Source organism: Porites lutea, chromosome 5, assembly GCF_958299795.1.
Source record: "Porites lutea chromosome 5, jaPorLute2.1, whole genome shotgun sequence".
Lineage (NCBI taxonomy): Eukaryota > Metazoa > Cnidaria > Anthozoa > Scleractinia > Poritidae > Porites > Porites lutea.
The window spans coordinates 5,133,835-5,154,364 of NC_133205.1; the positions used below are offsets into that span (position 1 = coordinate 5,133,835).

Below are 20,530 nucleotides of genomic sequence, written 5' to 3' on the forward strand. Positions count from 1 at the left end.
AAAAAAGGAGGGGTAGGGAAGAACGACTAACGCCAAAACACCTCCCCCAGCTCCGCCGTCGTATATTTCCCTTTCGTAAATGGTCCTTACCTAATGGTAAGCCAAAGTTGAATTTACGTCAAAGTTTATGGAAAGTGCTAGGGTCACCTGTTATTGATATATCAGTTAAGAGAGACAGTGTTTGGTAATTCTTCGGAACTTTGCCGCGTCGGTGTGGTAGTGTAGGGGCAATGGAGAGATTAAGATACAAAAGGGTGGTCCGGTCTAGAGGTGCCGGTTCGGTCGCAACGCAAGAAGTTTGCTCTGTTTTGAACTTCGCCCGATTGTAGGACTATGCTAACGAAAAGTGCCTCAAAAAAGAACGTACTAGATTAAACAAAAGCTAATAAATTAATTTAATGAGGAGCAAAAATTAATTTAAAAAGCTCATCTTCAAAAAAAGTATATTCTCTTTTCTGTTCTTTGAAAATAATTTACTGTACTAATAAATTTCTTGAATGTTGGATAATCACTAATTGCTTGTCGCCAGTTAGATATTTACTGAGTCAAACTGTTTGCTATATACTCGTCCACAGCCTCTTCCAAGGTGTCGATACCCATAGGACCAGCCGAAAGAAAAACATGGTGATAGTCTTTGATATCAAACTTCTCCCCTGAAAAAAAAAACGTACCGACGTAATAAGAATCATGTCTTCTTTGACATCACATCTTGTTAAATAAAAAGACAAATTATTACTAGTGAAACCCAGCTTACCAAGTTTCTGCTCTGCTTTCTTTCTAAGTTCTTTGATTTTTATTTCACCCACTTTGTACGCACAGGCCTGTGGCAAGCAAAGAGAGAAGAAGAAAAATATATAAAAAAAATGCGACTCTCCCCCGGCCTTAGCGAAAAAACAAACAAACAAATACGGTAATACCAATGTATCTCAAAAGATGACAAAACGAAATTACATGCGCGAAATGCCACGTTACAGTTTTAAGTTTTTGACTGGAACCACCATATGAGACAACAGCCGAGAGACTGCATACTCTTCGCGTATTGCGCAACTCCAGAATCATCCCATCTGAAATGTATTGCTCTTTCTTTTGTTAGATCTTAAGTACTTGAGTCTGCCCGCCTTTGAAATTTCTTTCCTGACTTCTCTTAGTCTACTGCACCTAATGTCACAGCTCACTGGCAACTCTAAACCAAGCGAGATCATCTGTACTTAAAGACTTCACGAAAATTCCCACCAATCTCTTAACCTCCCCCCCCCCCCCCGACCCACAAGCGATTAGCATGCGTTTAGCGGGGTGCGGGGAGGAGAGGCAATTAAGGAGCGCGGCAGAGCACATAAGCTTTTACATGAGCACTTAACACAGTTAAAAAGGTACATACTGAATCACTGTATTTACGTCTAAACGAAGCACCGACAAAGTGCTACCGCAGATGTACAACAACCTACCTGTCCTGGCCAGATGATATAACGATCTATCTCAGTGTTTATGTTATGAAGAGACATAGCAGTATTCTCTACCATGAAGTCTACGGCTTGCTGTCGACTCCAGCTAAAATTGAAATTAATAAAAAGTTGACTTAATTGGGGTGAAACAAAATTGACTTCATCAAACGCTTTTATATTGCCGGGTGCCACCACTTTGAGCTTTTTGTAATGGCACTGGTTTGACACCATTGACAAGACTCAACTTCAGTTCGTATGTTAAGTGCAAAAAATCAACTGACGGCAAAAATTTAAAGGCAGCGGCGCGCAGGAAATCAAGTAAAGTCCGGCAAAAGATAGCCTGCGTAGCTGTCGTTTTTTTATGAGGACGTTAGCGCGAGAAGGCGTTAAACCAAAAAAATGAGCGGCAAAGCCACGAAGAGCAACGCGTTTCTTGTTGTTTCTGCTCCACTCTCCTAGCCTGTTGCAAGCTCTCGGTCAGTGCACACGAGCAAAAAAAAAAGGCGAACGAGCGAAAAAACGGCGGGAAGAGGAAAGGGGGGAGCCTGTCAGCATCCCTCTAAATACCTCAATCCGCCACTACCCAGCCCACTTCACGAAAAACCGTTTCTCGTGTCGAAGGTAAAATTTCAAAACGTCAAATCGTCGAAAGGTGCAGTGTAGGATGGTTTCACATGCTTTGTCTCTACGCGCACAAAGGCAAATTGTTAATACAAGTGTTGATGTAAAATGTCACAATTGACCAATCATAGGGTATATCAGGCGCTGGTGAACCGGAACGATCCGTCTCTCCTCAGCCCCCACGCGGTTTACGCGCAAATTTTGTCGAGTTGCTTTCTGCATTATCTTGGAGCCTGGAACAAGCCACATTCTCCTTTCGACTTGAACGCTCGCTCGCGCTCCCCTAGCTCTCCAGGCCCTTCCCATCAAAACCGCCGCTACGCAGGATATGAATAAGACTTAAAATGAAGATGTGAACCGCGGAAAAACAAATCTAAATGACGATATGACCATGGGTTCAAGTCCCATTAAAGCACGAAGATTTTTTCGCGCTTAATTCGCGATTGCTCAAATTGGGATTACAACTGAGACGGTCATATCTTCATTTAGATATGAAAAGGACTGTTGACAGTCCATGACCGACGTTTCAACAACGTGTGTATAAGTTATTTAGTTATTTATCAGAGTGACAGTCAAATGAATTGTGTATCATTACCAATTTCATTCCCAGGGTTCTCTCCTTCTAGTCCTTGCAGAGAGAACCCTGGGAACGAGGTTGTATCCACGTCAGACTTGATGGTATTGACAAGCTGGCCAAAACTTAAGTTGTAAGGCTCATTTGAGTACCATTATGACAACAAGGCCGCCAAGTCAGCTAATCTTATTATCATGATCTCTTACCCTAGAGCATGCATTCCGGTGTCCACAACTAGTCTGCAGGCTCGAAGAATTTCCGTAGATAACCGACCAAACCTGAAAGCATGTAGAAACAGGACATTTTCTAGGTCAGGGCGATTTAAAATATACAGCAGAATATTTCGTCTGAAGAATCGGCGCTCGGATGAACGCGGGCATAGTTACTAGACTGATATCGGCTATTGTTAGAACGACTTGGAATAATGGCCATTTCAGCAACGTTTTCATTGGCGTCGCCGGTGTCGAATGGTAAGGTCTCTAATAACGCATTAACTAGACGTATTATATTTGTCAACGCTACGAAAATAATGCCCATGGTTGATAGGACCTAAACGAGACATGAGGAAGAGGACAAAATAGAACAGTACAACAATATACTTACAAGTCGTACGGATCTTTATACAAACCCATTTCCTCTCCAAGATATTCACAGTATAGGCCCCAGCCCTAAGAGAAAACAAAACAGGTTAAGAATCTGAAGAAAGTAGTTTTCGTTCTCAATTAAGTAAAAAACTTAGAAAAACTTATAACTAGACTAATTTGTCAGTAAAAATTCAATAATTTTCTTCCTGAACAATGAGAGCCTGTTCGACTAATCGGCAGAAAGTGAAAAAAAATTCCATAACGTGGGGACGTTCAAAGACAACAAAACCTTAGCCCGTTTAATGTGGGGTGCGCGTGAACTCGGCGGCAACTCTGAGTGTTATGGTTGTGAATTTTGACCACTGATTTCGGATGACATTGAGGATTAAGAATTAATCTGAAAAATAACTATCAGGATATTCAATCTAGCAAATAATACGAAGCTTTTTTTTCACGAATGGGCCTTAGTTAAAGAACAAAAGAATGAACAGACAAACAAACAAAACATACGTCAACCTCGTTCACAGGGTCCGCTCTTACTGTAGGAGAGGACCATGGAAACGAGGTTGAACATACCTCCATATACGCGGTATGGAGAGCAAAGCGAGCTGGGGCTTCATAGTAGCGTCTGTCTTCAACATAGCGCCTGAACGAAGGCTGCTCCGTTTGTTCCATAGCAAATGCAGTCTGAAAGGAAATCGTTAATTATCAGTAATGAAAAGCTACAACTCTCGCGCAGCGTTAACAATAGCCCTTATGCATTGTTACGTCAGACGAGCAAATCTCTCCACCAAGCCTCGTTTTGAAAACGTGAAGTTGCATAGTTTTGCATAAATGAATTTCCAAGAGAAGGCAGTAAAGTTGAAAAGAATAACCACCCACAAAGAGTGCAAATGCGAAGAAGTTTGCTTACAAAGGAGCCTTGAGAAAGATGATTTTTCAGTCAGTAACACAGGAGAATCGGAAGGAAAAATCCGAGTACTTCTAACAGGAGTCGAACCTATGGCCTTCTGGTCCAGATGCTCTACACACTGAGCTATAGGAGACTCGTGGGAGCTACGGCCACTAAACTAGGTTCATGTGACAAACATCCTACATACTGCAAGGACTAGAATGCCAATAGTAAATCCTCTATTGAGCCCCCCGGGGGCTTATTTATTTTAATTTATTTTAAGCTCATTTGAGGGGGGGAGGGGGCTAATGGAGACGAGGGGCTTATTTGTGAGGGGGGGGGGGGCTTATTTAATCTAGAACAGACGATGGTATCAGACAATCAGTTCTTATAACGAACTAGAATACAAAGTAGAAAATCTCAAGTACAAGAAGGTTGGAGGTCATGCAACTAAGGATCAGAATGAAATCCGAACTTCTAGTCGGTAAATAAACCATTCTGGATCAGTCCAAACGAAGTTCTTCAGTCTTTATTGATTAATTAAGTCAATCATTTATCAGTGAAGAATAAAAAGGGGAAGGGGAGGGGGCTTATTAACTTTCTTCCCCTGAAAAGGGGGGCTTATTAGAGGTAGGGGGCTTATTTGAGAAGGGGACGTAATAGAAGATTTAGGGTACATGTATGTGTATATCATACGCAATGACAGAGATGTGATGGTGAATTTTGTGCCTGGTGAATACACGAGAAGGATGTTTTTTCAGTCAGTGACACAGGCGGCTCGCAAGAAAAAATCCCGAATAATCTCACCAGGAGTCGATCCTATGACCTTGGAGACTTGGAGGTGAAATTTGCCCGTCTGAAGTAATCAGGCAAAAGAGCCATTACGTGAACACATTACCTGTAAATGGTGACCTGGAACAGCTTCGTGAAGCGCAAGGGAAACCATTTCAAACTTGGGTCTGAAGAAAAAAAATACAAGGAAATACTTCTAGCAACAGAGCTGTAAATGACAGTCGGTGAAAGGACAATGTCCTACTAAAATGAGGTCAGTCAGGTAAAAAGAACTATTATTTGCTAGCCTGTTGCAAGAAAAATGTAAGTATCAGCTGGCCGGCCAAATCGGTTGTAATCTCATTGCGTATTACAAACAAATTTAATTGCAGGCGACAAGAGAAGCCCGCAAACCTAATCTCCTTTACGCGAACACGGCACGTATGTAGCCAGCTTCGTTTGGACTTCCACTAACAATAAATGGAATGCACAGAACGCAATCTGATCTGACGCGCGTTTGGACCTTGTATCACTCTTAATATGACCACGCGTGTTTTGGCTAATACAAAGCACACTTAAGCGTTTGAAGCAAAAGCGTTTTGACCTTCGATCGTTCTCGCACGCACTCTGTAACCTTCGGTTATTACTAGTGTATATTAGTGAAAAGAGGACTTCCATTGCTTACCTCGTATCAGGTTTGTAGGTGTTGACCCAGAATTGCCCAGGCCTTGTGCCATCCTCAGAGGGACCCATATAGTAAGCCGCTGGAGCCACGGGGGCAGCATCTGCAGGCGTCTCGGCAATCCTGTGTATTATAAACAAATCTACGTGATTTTGAACAGAATAACTTTGGTAAACAGAGAAATTCCACAAATTGACTACAAACACACCACTCTGAACTTGCCTCAAGCCAATAAGCTTCTTGAGATTTCCGGCGGTAGTCGCAGCCAATGGGGTCGCGGAAATTTTTGGCGTGCAGCAAAAAGGATCATGGGAAAACTTCAAGAACACACAGGCACATGGGAGGGCAAGGCTGAATGAGAAAGGAAGCGTGTTCGTCGTTTTTACCCTTCTTATGACCTCTTGCATCGCGACTGCAGCGGAAAATCCCAACAAGTAGCCTCGACGCAGCTGTTCTTAGGGGTCCGTCACGCGTTTCTCCGTGACGATCCAAAAGAACGTCTGCGTGTGAGGCTACCCGACAAGAGCACTCTTGACAATTCTGCTCGGTCAGGGGACTTACTCAAATGGTGTCTTGGGCATTTCCTTGAAGTAATCCTTTAGCTTTGGCTTAATAGTGTTCTCACATACATCTTTATAGCCATTTATAAGTTCTTCCTGAAAGAAAAGGTAATTTAAAACTCCCCAGCCTCTAAATGGCCTACAAAGTCATACTTGATGTTTTTTAAAAAAAACATCAAGTATAGCAAACATAGGCACGTTCAACGTGCATGAGCTATTTTGAATGCTTCAGTGTAACTATAATACTTCGGTGTAACCTTACCAAGAGTGATGAATCTACCTTTTTCATCCTAGATGTAGATTTGGTTTTTGTGCGAAATTGGGTATTGCGCTACATAAATGAAAACGCGAAACGCTGAGCTGAGTCGATCCTCAACCTATGTATTCACTTTCCTCTGTCTTCTCCAGTTACATCTGGTGCAAGTTAAACAAATTGCGAAAGTAAAATAAATTTCTACTCACCAAACGTTGATTAGAAGGAAAACTCTAAGGTTTCCTCGGAGTTTCTTAAGCCAAAATGTGACTCATCGAATACTGAATAGTTACGAAATACCAGGATTTTTATCATTGAGGTAGATGGTTGCGTCATCATAATTCACGAGGTTTTCACGTGCGATTCTACTCAGTGAAACAGTCTTTAACTCCGACAACTTATTTCTTCATGTTTAAAAAGCTATTGCTTCTTAAAAGGCTAGAGCCTTTTTTAAGGCATTGGTTACAAAACGAAACAGGTCTTCATACGTCCAAGTTACTATTTATCATTGTGAAAAGCCAATCTGCATGAGATGTACAGTCACACAGCTGGCACGTGAAAGTGTTGGACTTTGTCCCCTTTCGTGGTTCGTACGTGAGGGAATTCGAGTTATCACACAATAAACTAGTAAACAGAATTATAAAAATAACTCTTGCACACAATTTGCACGTGAAGATGTTGGTCTTTGGCCCTTTTACAATTCGTACGTTTAAAAAAAGGCAAATTGTTTACTACAAAATTTTCTCAAGCGATTTTAAGAAATCACCTCGGCTTCATTACAATATCTGCAATTAAATTATGTTTCATGCAACGTCAAGGTTGATAACCTAACATTTATTAACATTTGTGATACAGTCTTTAACTCCGACAACTTATTTCTTCATGTTTTAAAAGCTATTGCTTCTTAAAAGACAAGAGCCTTTTTTAGGGCATTGGTTACTAAACGAAACAGGTCTTTATACGTTCAAGTCACTATTACTATTGTGAAAAGCCAATCTGCATGAGATGTACAGTCACACAGATGGCACGTGAAAGTGTTGGACTTTGCCCCCTTCCGTGGTTCGTACGTGAGGGAATTCGAGTTATCACACAGTAATCGAGTAAACAGAATTATAAAAATAACTCATGCACACGATTTGCATGTGAAGATGTTGGTCTTTGGCCCTTTTACAATTCGTACGTTAAAAAAAAGGCAAATTGTTTACTACAAAATTTTCTCAAGCGATTTTAAGAAATCACCTCGGCCTTATTACAACATCTGCAATTAAATTATGTTTCATGCAACGTCAAGGTTGATAGCCTAATATTTATTAACTTCCAAGAAAATTATCAAACTGCCGAAATATATCTCTGCTCATATCATGTTACTCCACTCAATAAAGCAGTACCTAATTATTGTGTCAACTAGCTTCTTCCAATTTTATTCCCTAACGCTACTGTTTCTACTTAAGTTTATACGCATCTTTACTAAATAAAATACGTTTCAATAACTATAATGCTTAGTATGCAGGAAGGATGTATCATGTTGTTCACTTATTATTCCTTTTTGTTGTTGTTTTGCCGGAACGAAAAAGGTCTGTTGAACTTTGTAAGCGAGAGAATAATATTTCTACGGCTTGTTTACAGGATTAACAATACTCGGTACAGCTTTTAAAAAAATAAGCTGCTTTTCAAACTTCTAAAACCACATTTTATAGGCCGCATACTTTCGAATTAAAGTCCATATCTAAATATCAATTATTGCTTCACTGGAAGAGCTTTGAAAATATATGATCGTTTATACTCTACATTGAAGCAGGTGAAACACAACTCATAAATACGTGCGTGGTACCGTTCGCGATAGCCGAATTCGGTCAGAAATGTCTTGAAGTAGCATCCACACTAAAATATGAACCCTTAAACAGCTGCATCACTGTACACAGCGTTTGAATCATGAAGATATTTAATATAATGTTTCCAAACACCTGTAGCCGTAATAAAAGACGAACAAATTGTAAAGAATCAAGATGACGGTCTTAAAGTGCCCTTGTTCGACCTTTAGCAATGTGATTTTTAAGTAGATGCCAAGATCTCATTGGTTCCTTAGCATCAACTCATAGTACCTTCAACGTTATTGGCTCTTGCAACAAACATCCGAACATACAAAGTTACAAAGTTACAAAGTTACAAAGATACAAAGTTACAAAGTTACAAAGTTACAAAGATACAAAGCCACAAGGATACATACGCTCACACCACTGACATATGAGCTATTTTTTCAAATATAGCTCAAATATAGCAATCAGGGGCGTAGCCAGCTTTTCGACTAGTTGTAGGCCTGCACAGTCCTCACTAACACTTTGACCTCTTATGCCTTTTAGCTCACCCCCAAAAAGGAATAATTTATAACAAGAGGTAGAGTGATCAAAGCAAAAATTTGTAGGCCCGGGCCTTCAGGTTTATAGGGTGGCTACGCCCCTGGCAAGGCTATTCAAAATAAATGTAATTGTTATATTCCTAGACTTTTACTCAACTAAACAGGAACTGCCATTGGTTGATTCTTGGTCACGTGGCCTTGACTAAAATCAAATGTATCCCGATCGTGATACATTAAACAATGTATCCCGCTCGGGATACATTGCAGCACGTGATCAAAGCATGGTGGAAAGTGGTGTGACAGAAGGCGGGAAAAACACCGCCAGGTCCAGCCAGTTTTCTTTTTCGTGAATAAACACAACAACACAAAAACGAAGCCTCAAGCTAAAAAGCAACGATTTTTAAAGTTATCCCAGAAGCTCCCAGAAGAAAAACAGCAGCTAGTGGAGGAAAAAGATGCAGATAATATGAGGAAAGTACTTTTGTTTGTAAATCATTCATTCAGTGATTTTGAGAATTAAATTTGCGTTGTTATAAGTACCGAGTCGACTGTTTTAGTTCGCTCCGGTTATTCTTTTGTTGCTGTTGAAGTGAAAGTCTAGAAATATAACAAAACACTTAATGTCAGGTCCCTCGGGAAACCAGTTAGTTTTGTTTTCCCTCGAGTCCTGATGTTTCCCTCGACTTCGTCTCGGGAAACATCAGGACTCTTGGGAAAACAAAACTAACTGTTTCCCTCGGGATCTGACATTAAGTGTATAATGTGATCCCTCGCAGTTCTAATTTCAAATTGAGCAGTAGAAAAGGAATGTAAAACGATTCAGGATGGGTAGGTCCTGACTTGCGCGATAACCGAATCGGGCAGAATCATGCTTGTTTTTCGTTTATGTACATTTTCCAGGTAAGAAAAGACTAGGTTCTAAGGTCCACTATTTTACCATAACGTGCAAATGGACCTTTGTTACATGACGGCCATTTTTTCCCGAGAGACTAAAGTAATTTTGTTTTACCTGCCTAGCCTCGCTCCCAAGTTTTTTACTGCCAGGTCGGGGGTAGCAAAACAAAGCTATTTTCAGTCTCTCGGGACATTAAAGCGTGTGAGTAACGCCCATGGTCAAATGCTCTGTCTCATCGATCGAAACACATCAAGAGATTTCATTTTACTACTGTATTGTATAATTAAGGGATAACATCGTCATTGCAACTCTTAGTTGGTTGTTACTATGTTTATACTGTTACGTAAATCAAATGTAATAACATAAAAACAAATAATATTTATAATAGCAATAATAATAATAATAATAATAATAATATTTACCTTTGTGTCGTAATAAAAACGCTTGTCAGTTCTAAGCATATCTAGAAACTCTTTGAAATTTCCTGCAAACCCAACCTGCTTGATTATCTACAAGAAAGCAAATAAACTGTACTGTAATGCTGCTTGCACAGTGGTGCATACAAACCCTTAGGTAAGTAGTGGGGAAGGGGAGGCCCGGGCACTCGATCTCAACAGGGAGCCGAGGTTTTTTTTGGTTGTTTTTTCACTACGGCAAATGATTGTGATCCAACTTTTTGTTCACCTTTATCGTGATTATTCCAACTCGTTTAAAATGTAAAAGGTAGGTGAACTTTCCCAAGTAGAATTATTGGGACTGCACTCAAGTTTAGAAAGAAAAAAACTGTTGTCGTGCGCTTAAGATGTCCACAAAACGTCGTATAAGGAAATTACATGTCCTAATTGCACAGTAAAGGAAAATTGAGATGTACTAAAACGTGTCATGCACGTGCAGAATGAAGGTAACGTCCCTCAGGCCCCGGAGTCCAGATTCGTGTGAACGGGGCCTGGGCCTCTGAGTACGTGGTTTCAACTCGCCCGTCAACTCGCCCTGGTTTACATGGACGGGACCTAGGTAGCAGTTTCAGCCTGCCCAGATCTCTAACAGTGATTACCCCTCAACAACACTCAATGTGGAGCTGGGGTTTGTTGTGGTAGGGCCGTTGTGGTAAGACTTAGGCCTGAGCCAAACGTCGAACTTTTCATGACACAAACCAAACTTAGTGTTTTAAGTTAAGTTCGTCTGAATGAGTTTGAATCGTCAATCATGTTCTATCCGTCTGCTTCAGACGGGAACACTTACCTGGATTTGTGTCGACGCCGGGGCCTGAAGGACGTTGCCTTCATTCTGCGCGTGAATGACACGTTTTAGTTTAATCCGTCTGCTTCAGACGGATAGAACTTCTGAAGATCGTCTCCTCAGTGGACAAACGTCGATCTTCATATGCCAGGAACTAACTAATAAATTAAAAATTTTAGTATGATAATGTATAATTATTTACCGTAGTCTTGTTTGGGAGAAAATTTATTAACATTGCTTTTTGGTCTGATTCAGTTGATTAGTTCGACGAGTCCCGAGTTCGACGTCTGACCCAACAGACGATCTTAACTTAGTTTAGGTTAGTCTACTACACAGCCGTTTTTAGTGTCGTCACGCAACGCTCCTCCCTCCAAATTATAGTTTGGTTCGTCTCATGAAAAGTTCGACGCTTGGTCTAGGCATTAGTTATGATGCTAACAGGATTAAAATGTCCAAAATCTTAACACCGCAAAGTGTACTTACCTCATCCATTCTTGACCTTATTCGTAGGACTTCAGCCTGCCCCAATTCATGAACTTCTTGTGCTGTCATATCACAGGCAATGTGGAACTTTAACGCCTGATTCATAATTCAATAATTGTGGTATTTAAGAGTCAATTAATGAAAGAGCTACATAGAGTGTATGTTACAATGAATTACTACGTTTTTATGGGAAATCGCATGTTACAGAAAAAAAAAACAGTCAACTCATGCGGAGGCCACACCATGATAATATTACATGTACTCATTTTCGAATGTTACAAAAAATTGGACTGTCAATGTACATCGGTGTATTTAGCACAAAAGTACTACAGCTGCACATATAATAATATTGAATACACTAAATCATGTCTTCCACCGGGGAGGGAACACCACTTTACGTGCTCGTCCGAGCAACACGAAGGTCTTGTCATTTGCAAAGCAAAGCCAGTACCATTGTATTTAAGACCCTGGATATATTGGTTCATCCTTGGGTATCCAGCCCACAACTTCCTCCACTCTGAAGTCAAGCACTCTACCAACGGAGCTAGTCCTTCTCGGGTCAGCTCTTACACAACATAATACCATGTCTACACTTCTTACCTGGTTGTAAAATGCAGTTCCATTTGGAAATTCGCTGCATGAAATGGACTGCCTGGTCTGGGGAATGTACTTCTGCAAACCATAAGCAGAAAACTGATATTAAATCTTTGGCAGCATTAACCACTCTGCACTGTAGTAAATAACTGCACTGTATTAAATAACCATAATTATTCTAGAGCGAGCAACATTCAGTTGTTCAACTTATACTCACATGTAAATAAAAGTCATGGATTTTCTTAAAAGCGGGCTTCACTTTTTCCTCTATCAGTCTAACACCACGTTCTTTGAATGACGCCCTGTGAAGGGAATACAGTAAGTGACACAACTGATCGGATTCAAAATTGTCCTTACCTCCCTAGGCCATTTCAAAGGGATTCGGGAATATAGCCAAGAAAGGACACGACATTCATGATTGTAATAAGTGAGCACGTGATCCATCACAATTTGGCAATTCAGAACAGACGGGAATCTAGTGGATTAAGAGCAACGGTGCCGGAAGTCTTTCCAGCACACAGTGCTCTGCCTACGTTTCACACCGGCCATGTTCAAGACGCTAATTAATAGTGAATTTGTACAGCCTGCTTAGGACTGCACACCAAACGTACCGGGTTAGATCAATAAGGGAGAGGCACCGAGGGTATAAATACAACAAGATAAAAGAAAGACAACTTAAATTAATATCATTTAACCCTCAGAGTCCCAAGTCTTCTGCTTCACAGCTGTTCGTTGTGTCGTCACGCAACGCTCCCTCCCAAGAAACAGCTGCAAAGCAGACTACCTTATTTTCACGAAAACCTTGGCTACAACAAAAACTGCAGAACACACCTTTCCTCCACTGAAAAGGTTTCTGGAAACTTCTTCAGTGGTGTAAAAACACTGTTATCTTCTGTAAATGCTGCATTTATCACTTTCATAATTTGTTCAGGAACATGGGCCTTTAGAGTACATGTAGTAGAAAATTGAAAATACATAGGTTTAATACCTAAGGAGGCCATGAAGGGAACTAGGGGAATGCTGCAAAGTTCTTCAAATCCCTGTTTAAGACAACATCTTTCATTTCCCTACCCAGTTTTATAAGACGACAGATGTCTTTTTCGACTGTAAACATGCACATGGAGGGTTCAAAATAAATTGGGCTTATTTTGTGCATGCATACAATCTTGTACCCAGAATCCTCTGGATTTTACGACTCCAAAACTGTATGTACATTTAGCACATTCTTATTGAGCACTCTCCCCAATTTACTCCATTTATCAAATCCTGCTCAACAGAATCAGAGTGAGATGAATTTTTCTCCCACTCGCACATTTTTTGCGTTAATGTAAAAAAGTCTACTGAGACTGCATGATGAGCCAAAAGAATGTTTGCATAGAAGCCTCAAAATGACCTGAACACTTATTAACCCTTTAAGCCCCAGTATCAACATACAAATTCTCCAAACAACTGATCTCCATACATTTCCTTAAAGAATTAGTTGAGAGAATTTGATAATAGATCAAGGCATTTTTTCTTCGGTGATCATTTTATTTATTCTCATAACTTATAGATCTTTACAGTGTTTGGATATTGTTAGGAGAAAATTGATCTTGGTCACTATTGGGACTTAAAGGGTTAACAATAACAGGTTGGTTATTATTACAAAAGCTCAGATAGCTGTCATTACGAGCACACAAAAATTGCACTTACATGTATCTTCATATATCATAGTTTTACTAACTTAATTGAATCCCCAAATAAACTTTATATCAGAAATTGTGTACTGCAACCCACTAAATGATGAACTTTGACGAACAAATTTAGTTTTTTGATGCACTGCTATTATTGTTATTATTATCATTATTATTAATTGCTTTTAACTGAAATGAACTAAATTAAAATGTTCAATGTGTTTTTGTACTCAAAATGATATTGTAAATAGTGCTTTAAAATGACTGTTTTTTAAAGCAAAATTAATTGTAAAAAGGTTTTTAATAGTATGCTTTGTTATCAATTATTAACTATCAATATTATGTTTATTATTACTATTATTATTGTTAGCTTTGCATATTGGCAGAAAGTTCCTTTCGTTCAACAATATCATCCTCTCTCCAATACTGAACCCTGGACAGACGGCATAATTGACACAGTCCATCAAAGGGTTGATCTCTACATTCTTGCATGCGTAATGAGCCCTGAATTCACACGTGAGGCAGTTATGAAATTTCTACCAGTTCCGTTTTCCTGAATTTGATGTAAATGTCTTCTAAGAAACTTAATCCATTCAAAGATTTTCAATCTGACCAAATACAGAGAAGTTCTCGTAAAATATTCACTGCTCATTACACATGCAGAAATGCTGCTTTGAATTTGACACCAGTTACAGGAACGACTAACAGATTCATTTTTCAAATAATCAATTCATTAATAGAATCTTGTGGGGTACGCTTGACCTGCCTTGACTGTAACAAATTTTTGGGAAAAATACCAAAATGTACGTTATATCGAGGTATGGTTAATAATTAATTTACAAAACCAGCTTTTCCAGATCTGAAAAATTTCTGTAATAACATTTCAGTATTGAGCTATATATAGCTACGGCATTAGAAACTCAAGAACAGGCAAACAAAACTGCTTAAAATTTCTGTACACATAAACAATTATTTTATCCTTGTTGGACTGTTTGGCATTCATCTTTTATCATGTCGTTATATCGAGGTATATTTTACATTTGCGCTTGTGGATTGTGTTGAGAGCGTTATAACAAGGATTTCGTTAAATCAAGGTTCTATTCTGTACATTTTACTGTAATTTTGGCCAGGATTATTATTGTTATTATTATTATTATTATTATTATTATTATTATTATTATTATTATTATTATTATTATCATTATTATTAAATGTATTATGGACCCTCTAATCTTGTCATGCTAAAAGATCAATCTGCTTGTTTTACAGTTAGCATAGACTCTCTGATGAGTAGCATCTAAACAAACATGCAACATGCGGGTTAGATGTTACTCATCAAAGTCTGATGCTATAAACACACCACATAAACATGTATACACATCATGATCTTGTCATGCTAAAAAAAAAACAATCTGTTTGGTGTACAGTTAGCAAAGACTCTCTGAGGAGTAACATCTCATGGAACATGCAACATGTGAGTGACATCTTACTCAGCTGTTTCAGTTTCTGTCACACAAATGGTTGTGTTTCAAACAGTCAAATGCCTTACTAAAGTCCATCGCAAGTAAACGTACTGCCTTGCACTCTGGGGTATCAAGATACTGATTAACGTTATGCTGGATTGAGAAAAGACAGAGAAGTGTATCCGTACAGCTACCCCCCCCCCCCCCCACCCCATCCTATATACAAACTGAGTTGTGATTTGGTGCCCTTCCATTATAACTAGCATTAACCATTAACACGATCATCTCAAAAGCCCTCGCAATGACAGAAATAACGTTTATGCCGCGATAATCTGCGGCCTGACTTAAAATCAGCGTGCAAAGAATGTTGGGTCAAAATAATAGCCTATGGCTAGTGTATGCTTTTCTTACTTGCCCAACAAGCAAGTAAAGTTTTTTAGGGCATTATTTCAAAAACAAATAGTGTAAATTGTGGATCCTAAAACCGGTAAATTCACAGAGACCAAAAACTGTTTATAAAGCACGAAAATTAATATCAACAAATGTTGTTTTAATTAATCAATAATAAATTTATTATTAACCCAGCTCATCAAGAACTTTTTTTAGCTTCCCAAAAAGAAAGCTGTAAAATCGACTTTATTAACATCCTCAAAAAATCAACAAAAATTCTGAAATCAATTATTTCAATTTGTAAAATATTGAAATAGTGTACCAAGTGAATGCACTGCTGAAGAGATTTCAAATAAATTGTAAGACCATAGGATTTCATTCACAGCTAGAAAAGCCGCCTTACAAGATAGATGGCATCTCAGTCTGTTTCCCATTATGCTTTTATTGAAGCACTTACAACAGTAAGCTGAGGAGGTACATAGCGAGTTCTGATTCCTTCTTCCAGCAATGCAATCATCTCAGAGGCCTGGTCATTACGGAAAGAAAAAGGAAACAAGTTACATCACCTCACAGAGAAAGATCAATTTGATCGAAGGTAAACCAAGTGGCCTTTTCAAACCTAGGAAGCTTAAGCAATGAAGACAACAATGACAACATCATCAAAAATGCTACATCAACAGCATTGCATGTGCTGTGTTTGAAACTTAATTATTTTTTTTCACTAATCATGACATCAACTGCAAAACTACAATGCAAAAATTACTGATGTGACATTTAATGAGGACTTGAACAACTAGGATGAGCTTATGTTTTCCTTTTTGAACTTTTACCTACATTGTATTTCACAAATTGAGTGAGGCTAAATAAACCCAATAAATTTTTACAGAGTGCCAATTCTTTTTCTGGGAGACAATTTTACCACTGCCATTATTATGGTTGCTACCTACTCTTATAGTACCATGGTATTACACACCTGAGTTGGGAAAGCATTCAGTCTTGAAAAATATTTCTCATAATCCTCCTTGGTTTCAAATTTCATCCAGGAAATCAGCCGTGTAAAAAATTCCAGCTGAGGTCCCTCTAGATTTATTAGAGGAAACAAGTAGCTAAAATAAGACAAAGGCCACACAGTTATCATGAGTAGAAAATAATAATAAGTATTGTGACTGTAGGAAAAGTACACCATTTTTTAATTAAATGGCTTTAAATCTTTAAATTAAGATGATTGCCTTGTTTTGCACTGCACATCAGCTACTTTGAATAACATTGCCACATCAGGGGCAGTAGCAATTTTCTCTGGCCACCTGAAAATATGTTACAAAGGCCGTTTTGTAGTCTAAAACTTTTTCCTTGCAATATTGATACTCATAACTCCTTCCAGTTAAAACAGTGTTATATTGGAAATTCATCCAAGTCCTTCTGCATAAAAATTAACGATCACTTATATAAGACCGAATTGTTCCTTTGTTGTCTTGTTGCAATGAAACCAGCACAGCAGCCCCCTTTTTATTAGTGTTAGTTAGTAGTAATTCCCAGGTCTATGAAAAAAATATATATATTAAGACAAAAGAAAATAAGAAGTGAAGGCATACAGTGTATCATTTTACTTAAAAATGATATGAAACTCTACACTTGGAGCCAGATAGCAATATGAGATGATGATGAAACTGTCCAATTGTGTTAAGTTATTAATATCATAGGTGACAAATTACTCCTTAATTTTGGCATGAAATTTCAGCGTTAATTTGTAATTTCACATGTGAAATTACTAAATTACCATGGCAACCGGCCGTACGTCTCTGTTTCAAGATGGCGACGAAGTTTTAAAATGTCATGATTGAAGATGACAGGGCATAAAAAGACGCTTTAGAAAACCTGAACACGCGAAAGAGCACATCAAGATGGACTTCTAGAGGTATGTTGTCGAAAAATTCTGAAAACTTAAGCCACATTTCTGCTCTAAATGTTTGAGAGAGTGGAGTTCACGATCAATCAATACGATGCAGGATAAACAAGTCAAAAATCCACGATTACTAAGGTAATTCGTCACCCATGATATTAATAGGTAATCAAATGGTATACTCGTGAAATTTAGGGAATAATTTCGCTTGCGTTTTGTCCAAATCCTAATAATTTCCCTCGCCTAAAGGCTCAGGAAATTATAAGGATTTGGACAAAACACGCATGAAATTATTCCCCAATTTCACTCATCACCATTTGATTACACATACTAATTAAGCACAATTAATACTCCAAAAATATTTCAGATGTTCATGGGTTCTTGAGTTTTACTATAAAAGAGAACTAGAAAGCTATAAAACATCGGAATTCCATTTATCTAACCTTTTATGATTTGACCCTTCCAGAAACATCTCGATTTCTCTTTGAAGCAGCTTCACATTTAAGGCATCACTCTAAAATGAATGATAAGGTTAATACCCAAAAGTAGTGATAAACACACGCCAGCTGTCAAAAACTTAAGGTAGCTAGAAGCTCGCCAGTTGTTAAATTAGAAAGATTTTCCCTATGGCCTTATCATGCCTCTTTAGTCAATTTGAACCTGTAGCTGACCATTTTTACATGTATCATTGGTAGCAGTTGGCTATAAAAGCCAGTTTCTGCTGTTTATGACAAAAATAAAGAATAAAATCATAGTATCAAGTAACATGCAAGCACTTTTGCACATCCTCAGTCTAGGGATGATAATATTATAATATCAATATCGATATTCTACTGATCTTCAAACAAAAAGAATGACCAGTTAAGCCAACACACCCTGTCCCTTTACAACACAAAGTCAAAGGGACACATGTGCCACAGGACACCCAATTTTCTTGTGGTTGGTGTCTGTAGCATGCTAAAAGGAATTTCTCTCCTTCCTGGAGTCTATTGCAGGTCTATTAGAGATTACATCCCAGGCCTTCATGTGCCACTTAAAAATAATATCCATTTTAATAATAAAACTTTGTGGACAGGAGATAGTTTGGGCAAAGATACTACTTCTTGAAGGAACATGAGACAAGGGCAGTGACATATAAAGGGCTCTGCAACATCAGGAAAAGGGAGTGAGCTGGAATCTTGTCATGCAACAGAAATCACCTGTTCCTAACCAATATAATGACCAAAACCCCCTTCTAGAAGCTTGGAAGACATTCATTTTTTGCCCGAAGCAATTTAATTCTACAAGAGAAATGTTAAAAGAATACAAAAAATGGTCAGTTTACCTTAGAAATATCAGTTGCACTAACTGCATTTAATCTCTTCATGAATTCTTTGCAATCTTCCTGAAGTTTAAAGGATCAGTTACAAATAGATAACCAATACAAGTAAACTCAGTGATTAATATTAATTATCACGAGCTTTGTGAGTCACTTAACCTGGCCTCAGCTAAAAAACTACACTGTATAAAGACTTTCAATTGGCCATTTTTATGCTAGAGATGTTAAAGTTGTCTTGACATATTTAACATCTGAGACTTAAATTAAGGTCCACTGGTGTAAAAAGGGGATGCATAAAAGTGGATAACATTAAAAAGAAAACAGAGTCTTACGCAAAAGATACAGAACACTGACTCTTCAAAGTCATCTCTTGATGAGCTGCGAATAAATGCATCCCAGTTTACAATGCCCTGTTTTAATACTGGATGCATTTAATGTCTGAGACATTAAAGTCGTTATTGTCATCAGACATTAAATGCATCTGTCTTAATTAGCGTCTTTTTTAATAGACAATAAAGTCGTCTCAAGACAACTTTAAACTCTCAGACGACTTTAACTTCTCTAGCATAAAAACGACTCCCACTCTTGTGCACGTACTCAACTATACTACATTAACATAGTTTGAAGTTTACTTCCTAAATGAGTGGTTGGTGAGCCTGCTTTTCTTTTCAAAGGTCCAGGAACTGATTTCTAATTGGCCACATCCACTTACGTACAAGAGGTTGAGAGATTTTGTTTACAAAAGTTCCTTCCAACATCAGATATTAATAGAAATTCACGTGTGCCAGTTTACCAGTATCCCTTCAACTGGATGGTGCGGAAAGAGCACAGGTGTTGGTTAAGATTCCCATGTGAAGACATAGGTGATTTTTTCCGCTCCAACCTTAAAAGATGAGGCTTACATGGTATAATACCCAGAATCCACTATGTAAGACGTATGCCTTACCACTAGGAAATTTGGGACATCTCTTTTTTACCAGTTCTCACTACTTTTCCAGCTCGGATCATGTATCTTTTGGGGGACTGTCGATTGATGTATCAACTGACATCTTGTTCGACTCTTGACTGAGATGTCGGTCGCAAGTCAGAAACTAAAGATTTTTCTAATTTTTGCCTCTTAAGGGTTGGCAAGTCTGTGTATCCCCTGCTAGCCCAGGCTTCTTTCTAGGAAAAGAGGCCTCTGCTAACAGGGAACATACTGTAAAAAAACACTGTGCAGCTTGTAAGAAAAAACAGGCAACACAAACTTTAACATGCAGTCTTTTCTTCCACCACACACCTTTTTCGTACATTGATACATGTCGATCAAAATCGATCTAATCGATAATGACAAGCAATCTTGTGGTCAATTTTTATCGATTTCTATTGATTAGTATCGAATTTGATCGTCAATTATTGATTTTTATGAACACTGGTAACGCCCTGGTCTGGAAAAAAATCAATGGCGGAAGCCCGAGTTCTGATCTAAAATACAGTACTTGGAAGAATTCTGTGATATCGGGAGCTTTATTTCGATTGCGTATAAAAACAAAACAACAATAGTCATGTGATCTTTGCGGTAAGCGAATATTTTACCTTACGCTTGGCATATGCATCCAAACTATGAACATCTAGGCAACTGTCGAATGTATGAACGCCAATCTGCGTCGCGAATTCTGGACTCTCCCTCAAACGCCACTCCCAAAATGATCTCAAAATACTCTCCACCTCAGCTGACATCGTTGCATAAGACGTTAATATAGAACACACAAAACCCTAAAAAGTAAAGCTGGACAAAAAGGCAAGAATATTGCGAAAAGGCAAAAGCGAAAATATTTTTGAAGAGCCCGTTCGGTGGAAA

The 20,530-nt window shown here is 38.6% G+C and overlaps 1 protein-coding gene across 2 annotated transcripts; it reads right to left on the bottom strand.

Moving 5' to 3' along the window:
• Positions 1–378: 378 nt before the first annotated feature.
• LOC140939217 (uncharacterized) lies at positions 379–20,513 on the bottom strand. Of its 2 annotated transcripts, XM_073388790.1 has the most exons (19): positions 20,266–20,513; positions 18,697–18,756; positions 17,816–17,886; positions 16,446–16,578; positions 15,930–15,998; positions 12,778–12,887; positions 12,164–12,248; positions 11,953–12,024; positions 11,353–11,448; positions 10,053–10,139; positions 6,128–6,222; positions 5,570–5,689; positions 5,012–5,072; positions 3,798–3,908; positions 3,241–3,305; positions 2,844–2,915; positions 1,446–1,548; positions 755–821; positions 379–653 (listed from the first exon to the last, which is right to left on the bottom strand). In XM_073388790.1, the coding sequence occupies exons 1-19, from the start codon at positions 20,407–20,409 to the stop codon at positions 538–540; spliced, it is 1,737 nt and encodes a 578-aa protein (XP_073244891.1). In that variant the 5' UTR covers positions 20,410–20,513; the 3' UTR covers positions 379–537. The 2 variants fall into 2 exon arrangements, with proteins under 2 accessions (XP_073244891.1, XP_073244892.1); XM_073388791.1 differs by lacking the exon at positions 20,266–20,513 and having other exon boundaries at positions 16,446–16,552; positions 18,697–18,750.
• Positions 20,514–20,530: the final 17 nt, after the last annotated feature.

Bases quoted from the DNA above. Each gene is read 5' to 3' on its own strand.
- LOC140939217 (XM_073388790.1), bottom strand. From the start codon at position 20,409: ATGTCAGCTGAGGTGGAGAGTATTTTGAGATCATTTTGGGAGTGGCGT. The intron at 15,999-16,445 runs GTGTGTAATACC...CGTAATGACCAG, and splicing joins TGAATGCTTTCCCAACTCAG to GCCTCTGAGATGATTGCATT. The intron at 12,888-15,929 runs GTAAGTGCTTCA...TGTACTCTAAAG, and splicing joins TACCTCCTCAGCTTACTGTT to GCCCATGTTCCTGAACAAAT.